At 44.7% G+C, this 14,493-nt stretch overlaps 1 protein-coding gene across 1 annotated transcript; it reads right to left on the bottom strand.

The window, feature by feature from the left end:
• Positions 1-4,957: 4,957 nt before the first annotated feature.
• LOC124553258 (ankyrin repeat domain-containing protein 65-like) lies at positions 4,958-12,359 on the bottom strand. The gene is made up of 4 exons (XM_047127144.1): positions 12,312-12,359; positions 10,577-10,670; positions 7,301-7,496; positions 4,958-5,456 (listed from the first exon to the last, which is right to left on the bottom strand). Exons 1-4 carry the CDS (start codon positions 12,357-12,359, stop codon positions 4,958-4,960), a joined length of 837 nt encoding a protein of 278 aa, XP_046983100.1.
• Positions 12,360-14,493: the final 2,134 nt, after the last annotated feature.

Below are 14,493 nucleotides of genomic sequence, written 5' to 3'. Positions count from 1 at the left end.
ACCCGATGTCTTACTCACATTGTGGGAAAGTGTATTTGCTGCTTCTTAACGGTCACGCATTTTCTTTGGCCTCCAGGATTCTCACCTGTTTTTTTTGTTTTGTTTTGTTTTGTTTTTTTACTCCTAATTCAGGGTCTATACACGCACAAGGAAAAAAATTCCCGGATATTTCAGATATCCCGTTTAATAAAATATACTTCTTCCAGAGCGAAAATACGCTTTTTCCGTGCTAAGTGACTGTAGGTTTCCCGTAGATTTTCCCTCAGAACTGTAAAACTTATCAATCCTTTGAATGATTTACGTTTTATCACTGGCGTGGAACTTCCTGGTAAAAATGGAACGGGGAGAGAAGTTTTTTCACGGCCTTTCATTTGCGGCAACATATAGGCCTACGCTGTATATTTTCGTATTACGAAACTATAAATTCGAATTGCACCAAACACGGCACCCTAGTTTCTGGAGCTTTGAAATCGAGATTGCGATGTCATGGCACGTGACTTGGCCAGCCGATGACAGCAGACATTCAGAGCATAGGACACGTTATGTGGTAAGCCAATAGCAATCACTTACGTAGGGCGAACACACAAATAGGAAAAGTTAGGGGTTTACATTAAAATATGTAGTGTAGCAACAAGAAAAGCCAAGCTTTCACATACAATATCGACGTTAATTGCGTGTGTTATACTTAAGGTACGTCGCACAAATTTGCCAGTAAATTTAAAATACTGACGTAAATGTCTGGTCTTCAGGGCTCGAAATTCTTCTACGTGGTTGGTCCTGAAAGTGTTCAGTTTTAAGCGAGAGTCAAACGCTCTGTGATTTAAGGAATTCAGCCCACTTTCCCACACGTAACATAATTCATCCTGCGTAGAAGCATATTTACTTTGAAAGTAACACTTTTCAAACCACCATTGGCAAAACTATCCCCAGACTGTCACAAACATCTTCGGCTTAGCCGTAGCCAGAGAGCGCCAGAAAACAGGCATTACTGCGCGTGCGCAGCTGCAGTGACGTAGGAAGGCAGCATGTTTGTGTGTATAATGCATAAAGAGGTGTTACATTACGCCACAAAAGAAACAGGACGTCAGAGGATACTCCGAGTGCATCGGAATTTCGTAAACTTTACTAACGTGAATACTTCGGTCTGAAGTGCACACTGTCCAGATTCGCAATTAAGTAGGTCCCACCTGACATTAAGCTTTTCGGTGTGGTTTTTGCGGCGTAAGTTTTTTTTGAGTAGCAGTACTGTAGCATCTCATCTTTTTTTTTCTTTATGACATCATGCCATACATGGCAGAACATGAAAACGTGCACTTTACAGTCAACGAACAGCTGTGGAACGAGCAGCCATATCACTGAACGCAAACACGGGTCACGTGGACAGAATTCCCCCCTTTCTCTACAACTCGGATAGCTCTGCGCATGCGCGAATGCGGCAGCCAAGGCGCGCGATACAGCTAACGGCCGGAGCAGTCCGAGCAGCGGTGGGCGGTGGAAGGTACTGCTCGCAGGCGAGTCAACTGCGCATGCGCAACAGCCCGCTGGCGACTGCTCAGATGATCCTGACGTGACGTCACGCTCACAGAAAGGAGTGTATTGTTACGAAGTATCACATCGTCTTCGCCCTAAGGCCTTTGACATATTTTTATCTGTATTTTCTTGTTGTAAATGGTGCATTTCCTCTGCAACTGTAGATTTATTTTTTCTCCCCTCCCATTTATGTTTCATTGCTGCAGTATTACTCTCCAATAGCGGGATAAAGTAGCATTCTTTGCCACAGAATCAGTTCCTACCAGCCAAAATTACAAAACTTTATCTGAAAACTGAAACGATGAAACAATTCCCGGGTTTTTCTCAGATTTCCGGTTGTCCTGGGTCGTATACACCCTGTAATTTTTCAACTTCCGTTCTTTGTACAAATATTTGCTTCTTACTTTTCTTCCAAACGTTTTTTTACGCACAAGACCCCCATTTGGTACCAAATCTCCGTACATGTTTCTGAATGTAGCCACGACTCCGAAGAAAGCAATAAACACACCGTAACTTCCCACACAAGACTGCTACAGTTGACTATTTCCTGTACGGTGTTAGTGAGCCGACGCACCGCAATCCCTCCTGATTGTTCTCCGTACGTCTCTCGCTGATATAGCCACTTGGGCAGTTCTTGCAGCAGAACGGATAGCTATTTAGATGCAAGCAGACGATCTGTGTGTGTAATTTGGTGGTGAGAGTAGTTAACACATTTGTAGTGAATTCCAAGACGCCATCACAGTACATTTATTAAAGAATGCAGTAAAACAGTTAGCATTTAAATAGGTGAAACGGTTCACCACATGAAGTTACTAAAAATCGAGACGTGTGTGTGTGTGTGTGTGTGTGTGTGTGTGTGTGTGTGTGTGTGTGTGTCGGAGGAGTTTAAAGTCTGACATTGCAGTCGTGAAAATAACTGTTACAGTAAATGGCGAATATATACATATATCATTGAAAAACAGGTTCCCTTTTATGCAGAAAGACTAATATCTCTTGTTACCTAAACATGTTTCGGCACCTGTGTGCCATCCTGAGTGGGATCTGGTTATTGCAAGCTGTAGAAAGTGAGCATATTTTATGTTTTAATTGATCTAACAAAGTGAACCGTAAAGAAAATTTTTGTTCGTTTCTCTTGTTACCGTAATTTTTACATTACACAGTTTTCAAAGACTATCTGTATGGTGTCCTGGAATGATTGCTTGTCATCTGCAAACGCTGGAAATGTGAAATTTACCAGCAAGCCAACACATCTCTTGATTATTAAACGACATGATTTTGGCGTGTCAAAATATTTTGCTTACGTATTTGTTATTAATCAGGTTTTACTGGGACATTCTTCTTGCGTTCTGAGGGCACTGCACACACACACACACACACACACACACACACACACACACACACACGACATTCTTCTTTTGCGTTCTGAGGGCACTGCACACACACACACACACACACACACACACACACACACACACACACACACACACACACACATTGTTGTTTGCTAACACCGTTTGCGTTCATTTGTTGTAGAGAGTATTTGGCGACGGATTTGAATTTTGTTTACACTCTCTCTCTCTCTCTCTCTCTCTCTCTCTCTCTCTCTCCCTCCCTCCCCTCCCTGTGTGTGCGTGTGCATGTGTTCCTTTTATCTCTACTAATTTGCTGGTTTAATTTCTCGATCATATGGGACTTGCCACTATTTTCCTCTCCTATATGTTTTATTGTGTGTAGCTGCTTTGTGTGATGGTGTTTGCTTACGGATGTTCCGTTCAGTCTGTGGAGTCCGAATCTGAAGTTCGTGCGCCACCGGGTGATTCGGCAGTTTGTGAACGGCGATGCTTCGAGGCTGTCGGTTTCCCAAATATTGTGAAACCATGTGTGGTGTTTCTCTTTCGAACGGCGAGATTCAGAAAATTTAGTGTGTTTTCTGTTTCCGATCATAACCTGGTGTGAATGTGTGGGTGTGGCGGTTCCACACGTGACCACCTGCTGCGCCACAGGTGGGCCCTGGCGGCCGATGCTGGCTGAGGAGAAGTTGCAGGTCCGCCTCGCAGCCGAGTGCTGGAGGCTGGCGGGCGCGAGTCTCTCTGGCGGCCCCACGGCTGTCACTCGCCGCCAGCGCTGCTGTATTCTGCACTGTCTCCTTAGCTGCAGCGTCCCATTGAAACCTAAAATCTGGAAAAATAAGTTGTTGCTGTCGACAGGGAATGGAACCTTCCACGCTCAATCCACCCACTTCACTTTCGACGTCAACATTTTATGAGTCTTTCACATCGCTTGACACTTTATATAAGAAACTCTTCTGTGCACACTGGACATGTATCTCTTCCCTCTGTGTAGCCACAAGCGATTCGCTTCAGTGTAGCACTGTTGTCAGAGAAACCGTCTTTTAAAAGCGAGTTGTAGTGTGTTTTGTTTTTGACATCCCCACTGTTCGTTCCGTCATTTTTATTAAACGTCGTAGACTCAGGTGACGAAAGTTAGGAAATAACGACACGCTCATATACAGATGGCGACAGTATGGTAAACTGTATAATTTACATTGGCAGTCACATCTACATTTGAATTAACGTAACAGCAAGTCACTCATTAGAATCTCACCAGCAGTTGGAAGCAGTTACTCGATTTGTGGGCCAAAGTAGAGAATTTTATTTTAGTTTTCGTGATAGTGTCAACTCTACGAATCTGCCTTATGTGTGACACGTTCCGTGTGCAGTGTTGTCAAGTATGTGGTGTAACTCTTGCTACCAATGTGAGGCTGCAATTAAAGGCGGCGCAAGTATTTGCGTACTGCAGATATGCAGGTACATTCAGCGTGAGATTGGAACTTAAGACACATTCTGACTGAACGACTTGTGTGCCAGTAATTCATGAGTATGGTGGAGTATATGCTGGTGTAACATAGCACCACGCATGCTAGTAGCATATAGTTTCCAGTAATGGGGTAATGTAGTGGACTGGTTCGAACAACGAACATTAATGCAGTTGTGTGATTGTGGTAGACTACCAATCAAACTGTTTGAAGACATGAATGGCGCAATATTGTTGGTTAAGTTTTGAAATGCAGGCGGTCGTGATAGAGGTCGGCTGTGTTCTTGCAAGTTGCTTGCATATGTTGTACCCCATGAGGAAGACAATCTTAGGGGAGACAAGCGGTGTTTAGTAATAGTGGAGTGTTTTTCAGTTGTTACTCAGCTCTTGCAAAAACTGATCATGAAGTATTTTACAGGCTAAATCGTCAAAAGAAGGGCTCCTCACATTAGTTTACAGGTATCTCTAGTCAGTGTCATGGTGTTACCGGAGTTGTCATGAACAGCACAAAATGGTATGTACAAATAAATGAACAAAGGATTCATTTTTGTATTCTTTATTTGAAAGACCAACACATATGATGTAACTGATCGTGCTTCCTGAATGCCGTATGTCAGCGTTGTCTCAGCTTATCCACCAGCTCCTGGTTTCCATTCAGCCTGGCGATGTCCAGGGGGGTCCAGCCAAACACATCCCGGGCCCCCCTGTCCGCCCCCGCCAGGAGGAGCTCAGCCGCCGCCTCTGCGTGGCCCACCACTGCTGCGCAGTGCAGCGGCGTCTGCCCGCACACATCCCTGGCGTTGAGGTCGGCAGAGGCGCCGACCAGCAGCCGCACCACACCAGCGTGGCCGTACTCTGCAGCCAAGTGCAGGGGCGTCCACTGCCCCCAGCTCTCCCTGGCGTCGACCTCCGCGCCGGCGCCGACGAGGCAGCTGGCCGCCGCCACGTGACCCCCGCGTGCTGCCCAGTGCAGGGCGGTCCAGCTGCTCCCCAACCCCTCCCCCCTCGACCCCACGTCCGCCCCCGCCGCCAGCAACTCGCGCAGCTGCTCCGCCGCGCCCTGCACGGCCGCCTCTATCAGCCTCCTCCCTCTCTCCTGTTGAGAGAGGCCCCTGCACAAAACATCGACTCTCTCACTCTACTACACAGACACAGACACAGACACAGACACACACACACACACACACACACACACACACACACACACACATCGAACGAAAGAAACCGTCACTGCATCTCGTTACCAGCTGTTTTAACTTTTCCTCCTAATTCACTCCAAGGAGTGACCTCCTGTGAGCTCAGCATTCTGTTGGTAACCAATCGCTGACCTTCAGAGAAACACACCTCTAATGCTAGATTGTCTTTAGAGCAACCCCTTCCGACACTTGCGAAGAAAACACAGGCAACTAATCAGAACTCTAAGTACAGAAACACAACTTCCTCGTCTGTTAACAAAATGTAGGCCGCAACACGGACAATATTAGTGAAAGCGAGAGCGGTGAATATTGGATCCATTGCTGGGTTTATGTATTACTCTAAATCAATTTTGTCTTCATCAAAATATTTTCCACTACATGTGAATACTTTTATTCCAGTGTTTGTTCCGCTGTGTCAAACAATTCTGGAGCTTTCGTTGTGATACCCTGTAGTTCTCTCAGCGATGCATTTCAAATCTCATCTGTGTGTGAAAAAGACAGCCCTTTAAGGTTCGTCTTAATTTTTAGGAACAAAATGTCACATCGGGTGATCGTGCAGCCAAGGGCGTCACCACAGTATTGTTTATAGCCAAACACTCACGAGCACGCAACGAATTCTAAGCAGATGCGTTATCGCAGTGCAGAAATCATCAACTGTTCCGCCACAAATCTGGAGGGTTTTTTTTCCGGATTGCGTCATGCCGCTGGCGTTGAGCTTGTAGGTTTTACTGCTTGCTGACTGTTTCACCTTGTCACAGGAATTTGTGGTGCACCAAACTGTTGAAATCTAAGAAATATTTACACCAGTCGTAAAGACTTCCCGTACTGATAGTAGATGCGACGAAATCAAAATCTAATGTCTCTGAAAGTTTGATGAATTTGACTCCGTTCGCATAGGCAAATGTAATACAAACACGATAATCCGCTTTTACATTAAACAAATAATCGCCAATTCTGCTAACACACCAATAACGTTTCCAAGATGTGACCACAGACTGAATATCCCATTTCCCTGGTCTACACATACTTTTCAGGCACGTTTACCATCACAACGACAAAAAAGTCTTGCGAATCTCAGTTACAAAAAACGCAAAATGGTGAATTCCCCGTTACTTTTGAGTACTACTCGTGTCGCAAGAGTTGTCGCGTTTCTGAGCACCCCATCGAAGCAAAGGCTTAAATTGTCCAGTACAGCTCCACTATGTTTTGTTTAAAAATCGTATCGGACGGAATGTATGCGCCAATTGTGGATGAAGTTGTACACGAACACGCATTCACACGAACAGGCATCCGCTTTCATATTTCTAACAGATACGGGAACACTGACATTTGATTCCTGTTCCCGTGTTAATGCAATTTACTCCGTAATGTGCTATTTTTCTGGACGGGGCAGTCGCTGAGCTGGGAATGAGCGCCGCCAGGCTGTGTGGCCAGACTGGGTCGCCGGGACAGCACTGTGGAGCGGAGAGGGCGCACGACTTGACGGACACACTGTACCGCGTCCAGGGCAGAGGGCGGCCAGGACAGGCTGCGCCGTCTGCAGGCGGCCCTCGCAAGCGACGCCCCCTACCGCCTGCCAGCGACTGTCCAACACATTTCAGTATGTGCTCAAAGTATTTAGTTCGTGGGTGGGAAGCCGTCAGTTACTTTGAACAAAATGTTTACTCTATTTAAAGTGTATTCCGTCTACGTACAATTGCGAGTAGTTTGTAATTTCGACCTGAGACCAGGTGTTTCACCGTCAGGAAGCAACCGCGTGCCTTCCAGCAGAGACCAGGTTGAATGTTGGACGTGCGACAGCCGTGTCTGCACATGCAGGCGGCTGCGGCGTGGCGCACGCGAGCTGCAGGAAGAGCCGAGCGTCGGCCGGGCTGCCCCCTGTACTTGGCTGACTCGCCTGCAAGGGCTGCCGCCGTCTTCTCCGATGGCCGCACGGCCGCAATTGACACACTTCGGCTGCGGAACGGCAGTCAGCGCTACACCAGGATTGTCGGTATTTTTAAAAATATGGAGTATCCAATACATCGATATTTATTAAAATCTCGATACGGACTCTCGATATCTTGAAAAAGTGTGTATCGGCGTACAAAATATCGGGACACTCCTAGGTATAAAAATAGCAGCTGCACATTGTATATAGACTGCTGGTTTTAGAGTTGTAGAAGTATCGACTTATTATTACATCTTCTGTACATCAACAAGCTAACAGGGTGTGAAACTTCCTGGAAGATTAAAACCGTGTGCCCGACCGAGACTCAAACTCGGGACCTTTGCACCTGGTAGAGCATTTGCCCGCGAAAGGCAAAGGTCCCGAGTTCGAGTCTCGGTCGGGCACACGGTTTAATCTGCCAGGAAGTTTCATATAAACGCACACTCCGCTGCAGAGTGAAAATGTCATTCTGGTAACAGGGTCTGTACGTCGACAAGGAAAAAACTTGCCGAAATTTTCCCGGATTCCCCACTTAAAAATACACTTTTTTCCGCATCAAAATACACTTTTTCCGTGTTAAGCGACACTATACTCTTCCTCGCCACTGTAAAACTCATCAATTCTCTGATTGTTATACCAACGTAGAATTTCCTGGCCCTTTAGAAAACTAAACTCAGCGGCGAAAAAAACGGTTTGCAAGTCCTTTGATGTCGCGCATATGTTCCTATTATGGAGGTATAAAATCGGATACCACCAAACACCGCACGTCACTTTCCGATGCATTGAAATCGAGATTGCAGTGAGCTTTTGTAAGCCAGCCATAGCTCATGTCACGTGATCTCGCCAGCTGATGACGGCACACGATACGCGATGTAGTCAGCCAACAGCAACATCACTCTTAAGTAGCGCCAGGACACAAATAAGGAAAGTTGATAGTTTAAATTAATATACACATCGTTCACATTTAACATTGGTCTCAAAGAGTAACAAGCTGCAAGAGAAGCTAAGACCGCACATATAATGTTGATGATCTGTGCGCGTGTTACACTTTAAGACACATCACACTAAAGTGATAATAAAACTTTTAATAACGACCTAAATGTCTCATCTTCTGGACTCGAAATTCCTCTAAATGGCCCGTCACCGAAGAGTTGATTTTTAAATGAGAGTCAAACGCTGCATGATTTAATAAATTCATCGTACATTCTCGCACATAGTTCATCTTGCGTAAAAGCAAATTTACACTGTACGTTTTTGAAACCACCATTCGCAGTATTTTCCCACGACCTGCTAGAAATATGAGGTTCGCTTCAGCAGTTGACAGAGAGCGCCAGATGGAAGGAGTCACCACGCTTGCGCAGCTACGATGACGCAGGAGGCCCTCATGTTCGTACGTGTAAAACACTGAAAGATCTTACATCATGTCTCGAAAGAAACAAGACATCACATGATTACTTTAAGAGCACCCGGAATTCGTGCACCACACTAAAATGCACAATTCGCCTTAAAGCGCGCATTCCTAAGTCGAGATTCCGATGTAAATTTTCTTGCAGCACCAGTACTGCATTACAAATGTTCAAATGGCTCTGAGCACTATGGGACTCAACTGCTGAGGTCATTAGTCCCCTAGAACTTAGAACTAGTTAAACCTAACTAACCTAAGGACATCACAAACATCCATGCCCGAGGCAGGATTCGAACCTGCGACCGTAGCGGTCTTGCGGTTCCAGACTGCAGCGTCTTTAACCGCACGGCCACTTCGGCCGGCTACTGCATTACATCATCTTTGGTTCTTTATTATGGTATAATACCATAAGTGCACTCGATGTGCAGCGAACAGTTGAAACTAGGCAATAGTGTGAAATAAAACACTTTGTTTCAAATAAATTGACTGCCTGAGCGGAAAAGATTATTAAAAGCTAAATCTCTTTAGTGAAACTTGAAAAATAACTTCACTCTTCTGGAAATCGATTACTGCTTGACTGTCAGAAAGGTGGAAATAAAATATGAAACTAGTAACATATTTTAGCCCTCGGTAATTGTGCGAAAGTACAGGGTTATTACAAATGATTGAAGCGATTTCACAGCTCTACAATAACTTTATTATTTGAGATATTTTCACAATGCTTTGCACACACATACAAAAACTCAAAAAGTTTTTTTAGGCATTCACAAATGTTCGATATGTGCCCCTTTAGTGATTCGGCAGACATCAAGCCGATAATCAAGTTCCTCCCACACTCGGCGCAGCATGTCCCCATCAATGAGTTCAAAAGCATCGTTGATGCGAGCTCGCAGTTCTGGCACGTTTCTTGGTAGAGGAGGTTTAAACACTGAATTTTTCACACAACCCCACAAAAAGAAATCGCATGGGGTTAAGTCGGGAGAGCGTGGAGGCCATGACATGAATTGCTGATCATGATCTCCACCACGACCGATCCATCAGTTTTCCAATCTCCTGTTAAAGAAATGCCGAACATCATGATGGAAGTGCGGTGGAGCACCATCCTGTTGAAAGATGAAGTCAGCGCTGTCGGTCTCCAGTTGTGGCATGAGCCAATTTTCCGCGGGCTACGCGTGAAACTTGCCCGCACGCGTTCAACCGTTTCTTCGCTCACTGCAGGCCGACCCGTTGATTTCCCCTTACAGAGGCATCCATAAGCTTTAAACTGCGCATACCATCGCCGAATGGAGTTAGCAGTTGGTGGATCTTTGTTGAACTTCGTCCTGAAGTGTCGTTGCACTGTTATGACTGACTGATGTGAGTGCATTTCAATCACGACATACGCATTCTCGGCTCCTGTCGCCATTTTGTCTCACTGCGCTCTCGAGCGCTCTGGCGGCAGAAACCTGAAGTGCGGCTTCAGCCGAACAAAACTGAGTTTTTCTACGTATCTGCAGTGTGTCATGACCATATGTCAATGGATGGAGCTACAGTGAATTTATGAAATCGCTTCAATCATTTGTAATAGCCCTATATTTTAATTCATTTGACAGCTCCAGGTCACAAAAATCCGTTTTGTTTTAATTTAACGTGAGAGCAATAAACGAAGAGGAAACAGTAAAACCTGTGAACGTATAGACAGGCCACGTGGAGGCGACCCACCTGCCCACCACAGCTGGCTGCTCTCTGCACCAGCCCCGGATCCACCACATTTCCCAAGGGCGGCGATGTCAGATGGCGGCTCCCAGCCACACTTCTGTAACCACAACAGGGAGGAGGGACTGCTCACACGCCACTCAACTGCGCATGCGCGAGAGGCAGCACGCAACTCTTCAAACGAATCCAATTCAAACAGTTGTCACGTGACGCTCATCGGAGGCAATTTGTTGTAATCGAGCACTGCACAGTCTTCCTAAAGCCTCCGACATACTTTGCTGTTGGCAGACGCTTGTATGAGCACTGTGTTTTGTTGTTGTATGTGGCGCATTTCCTTCGAAACTAAAGTTTTATTTTCGTTTCTTTTCTGTCGTTCGTGTTTTGTTGCTGCAGTATTATTCTGCAGTAGCGGGATACAGTTTTATCCTTAGTTACAATATTAGTTCTTACCAACAAAAATCTCAAAAATTTAACTCAAAACTAAAACAATGAAAATTTCCCGCAATTCTAAACAAGTCCCGGGTTTTTCCCGGTTTCCTCACAGATAAAAAAATTCCCGGGTTTTTCGCGGATCTCCCGGGTCGCATACACCCTGAGCTAGCAGCCTGCATATCCCCTTTAGAGCAAAAATTTAAAGCAGAACGTTGGACGTTCAGGCATACCGATAAACACTTTGCTAAAAACGGTAGATGCACGCAGGTGGCACAATGAAAGGGGCCTGATGGGTCCATAGTCCGCTTCAGTCACACATCCGGTTTGTCCGGAACACTTCATGCCGGCTTCCCTGTTCTTCCATTTCTGCAAACCCCAGCGACCTACCAGCTGCATTCTCTTCACCGTGAACCACTATCACCTAGTCGATTAGATCTGAGGTCATTCATCCAAACATACTCAACAGAAACTTCCTGGCAGATTAAAATTGTGTGCCGGACCGAGACTCGAACTCGGGACCTATGCCTTTCGCGGGCAAGTGCTCTACCGACTGAGCTACCCAAGCACGACTCACGCCCCGTTCTCACAGCTTTAATTCCGCCAGTACCTCGTCTCGTACCTTCCAAACTTTACAGAAGCTCTCCTGCAAACCTTGCAGAACTAGCACTCCTGAAAGAAAGGATACTGCGGGGACATGGCTTAGCCACAGCCTGGGGGTTGTTTCCAGAATGAATTCTATATACTGAACTTTTGCTATTACTGGTGACTGGCCACTGATGTAGAATTACTACACAAGACGAACGAGTGCTATATCGGAATAATGATGATGTACTTTTCACTGCGGTTCGACTTGGGTTTATTCGTATTTGGATCATAGTGGTGAAATATTGCATTAGTTTCCTTCAGCGTAGTTGTATATGCTTCACGGTCATCAGGCGTGTAGTCTTCGAATGCTACGTTTTTTTCGGGTTAGCAGTTTCATGAATTCATTGCTGGCACTGAAGACTGCTACCTTTGACAGAAATAGTGTCATTGTTAAACGTTACTTCGGAACCGCCCATGCATTGCTTTCGACTGTCAAATCTTAAGCCAAATACTGTACGATGAGACCGCGCAAGTATTTTGATACTTTCAGCCCAACATAAGGTGTTTAGTTTCTAACAGCCTTCATCTCCTCCCGGTCTTCTTCCTCAATTTGCTGCAACGCGGGCTCAAGCCTCTTACGTGTCTTTCGCGTGATCCGATCATCATCGACAAATAAACTTCTTTCGAAAGGTTATTCCTCAGTTGTAGGCGGAATAGGACTCACCTTGTCATAATTCCCTTCCGAAGGAACTAGCTCTTTCAAACTCTCCATTTTTCGCTACAGCACCAGTAACTTCTTTCTCTAAAGCACTCAGTTTATCTGTCACAGGCTGGACGCCTTTCTTATACTCCTCGTATTCTGTTATCGGCTTCGCCTTCCACTCATGGAACTAACTTTTCAGCTGTTCAAACGTCCTGTTCTTCACTTGTTTAACAAGCTTTTAATCGTACTCTGCAAATATATTTAAGGAGAAATTTTAAAAAGAAACAGGTCTCACGTTTCCTGTGAATCTTATCGTCGATAAACCGTAAGAATTTATCGGAATTCGATATCGTGAACGTCACAGCCATTGACATTCTTTTAACCTTTATATATCTTAAGTGTGCCTTTCAGCGTTTCATATTCCTCGTAATTCGGCACATTGTTGTATCTACCTCCTGAAAGAATCTTACACTCGCAATCGAGCTCTAGGTATGTTTTATATCAATTTATTGTATTTACGTGCTAGCATTTGTAATTTTGTACAAATGTCCTCCTTAGTCGCCAAGTTATATGATTCACTGGCGACATTATAGAATTAGATGGACAGAATAATCTCTCGTTCGAGGCGAAAGATGTATGTGAATTTCTCGAGTATGCAAATTCTAGACACGCCTTGAAAGATAATGTTAGAGAAAAAGATACCTCACAATAAAAAAATTGTAGTGTAGCTGCAAGCGACAAATTTTGTCAATGAAACCGGACTCTACATGTTAGTGCTGAAGTCAACAATGTCTCTCACTGTTAAATTTAGTGATTGGGTGTTTGACGAAGTCTTGCCTTCCATTAGGGCGGGCGCACAAGGGAGAACTTTTGTCGTGCAACTGCCTCGTCTTTTGCACAGAGTCTGTACAATCATATGTAAGACCACACACACAGCGACTCCCCAGAGACAACTTTTCAGTAGCTCCGGCCGCCGACAGAATGGCGAACCAACTGCCTCCGTCCTGTCCCCCCCGCAGGATACACGAGCGCGTGTGCACGGCAGACAATGCAGTTGCCATCTCTGCTGCCTGCAGTTGGAAACTTGCGAGTTTGTACACTGGCTGTTGTAAGGGACGAAGACATCGATAGTGAACTGATCGTAAATGAAGTAAAAAACAGACCTGCACTGTTCAATATAGAAACTTTGAAAGATTATTCTGACGCTAATTTGAAAAGCAAAGTGTGGGAAGAACTGTGTGTAAATGAGTACAATCTGAGGACATCCTCCACAAAAGAACGCCAAGCAGACAAGTTTTTATTTTACAGAGTTGCTTTTATTGACATACTTTCAACATTATCATCATCTTACGCTTCTTAAAAATGTTTTGTGGATAGAACAAATAAGTTTTTCAATATTGTTGAATCGTAGTGAAATCAGAGTCTATTGCACTGCCATGGAACAGATCCTCCATGGGACATATAATAGATTTTAAAATAGCTGCGTATATTGACAGCAGGTATAACTCGAGCATGGTCTATAAACTGCTGTGGACATTTGATGAGAAAATGAAGTCAACTTTACTCACTTAACCAAGTGCAAATTTTTCCAATTGGTACCTTAGTATCTAGGTATTTTGTATCAATAAGAAAAAACTAAAAATAGGCCCCCTTATTCATAATACTCTGCTAACCTAAAGCATTGCTAATTCTCACTCTGTCTTCTTCTATTGGCCTAAGTCAGAATGAAAAATAACACTCTGTAGCAGCTGTTTTAAGTTAGCTGACCATTATGAATAAGGGGGTTGATCTTAAAAGTAAGTAATTTGGCCATGGGGGTCTGAGGTAACAGTTCATTTTGGAAAAAGGGTCACTTGACCAAAACAGTTTGGGGATCCCTCTTTTATACAAAATGTAATGATTACTGTTACTAACTGGATTGCTGGATTTAGTAAATATCAAGCTAAATAAAAATGTGTAATTTAATGCAACCTACCGTAACTTAACACTGAGCCCCTCTTCGGGTGGAATCACCTGTCGTGTATTTGTATTTTGGTAGGAGGCGTGTATTTGTATTTCGGTAGGCGATGGCAGGCCCCAGATTTGGGACTAGCTCGTCAAATGACGTTACACTCGTGTGGAACTGAAGGATTTCTCTGGGTAACATCTTAGCTGTTGAAATATTAAAGTGAATTTCCCTTCCTTTAGTCTTTCAGACGTAAGT

Source organism: Schistocerca americana, chromosome 11 (genome assembly GCF_021461395.2).
Source record: "Schistocerca americana isolate TAMUIC-IGC-003095 chromosome 11, iqSchAmer2.1, whole genome shotgun sequence".
Lineage (NCBI taxonomy): Eukaryota > Metazoa > Arthropoda > Insecta > Orthoptera > Acrididae > Schistocerca > Schistocerca americana.
Note: the sequence above shows the minus strand (reverse complement) of the source record. Positions and strands in the feature narration are given on the sequence as shown.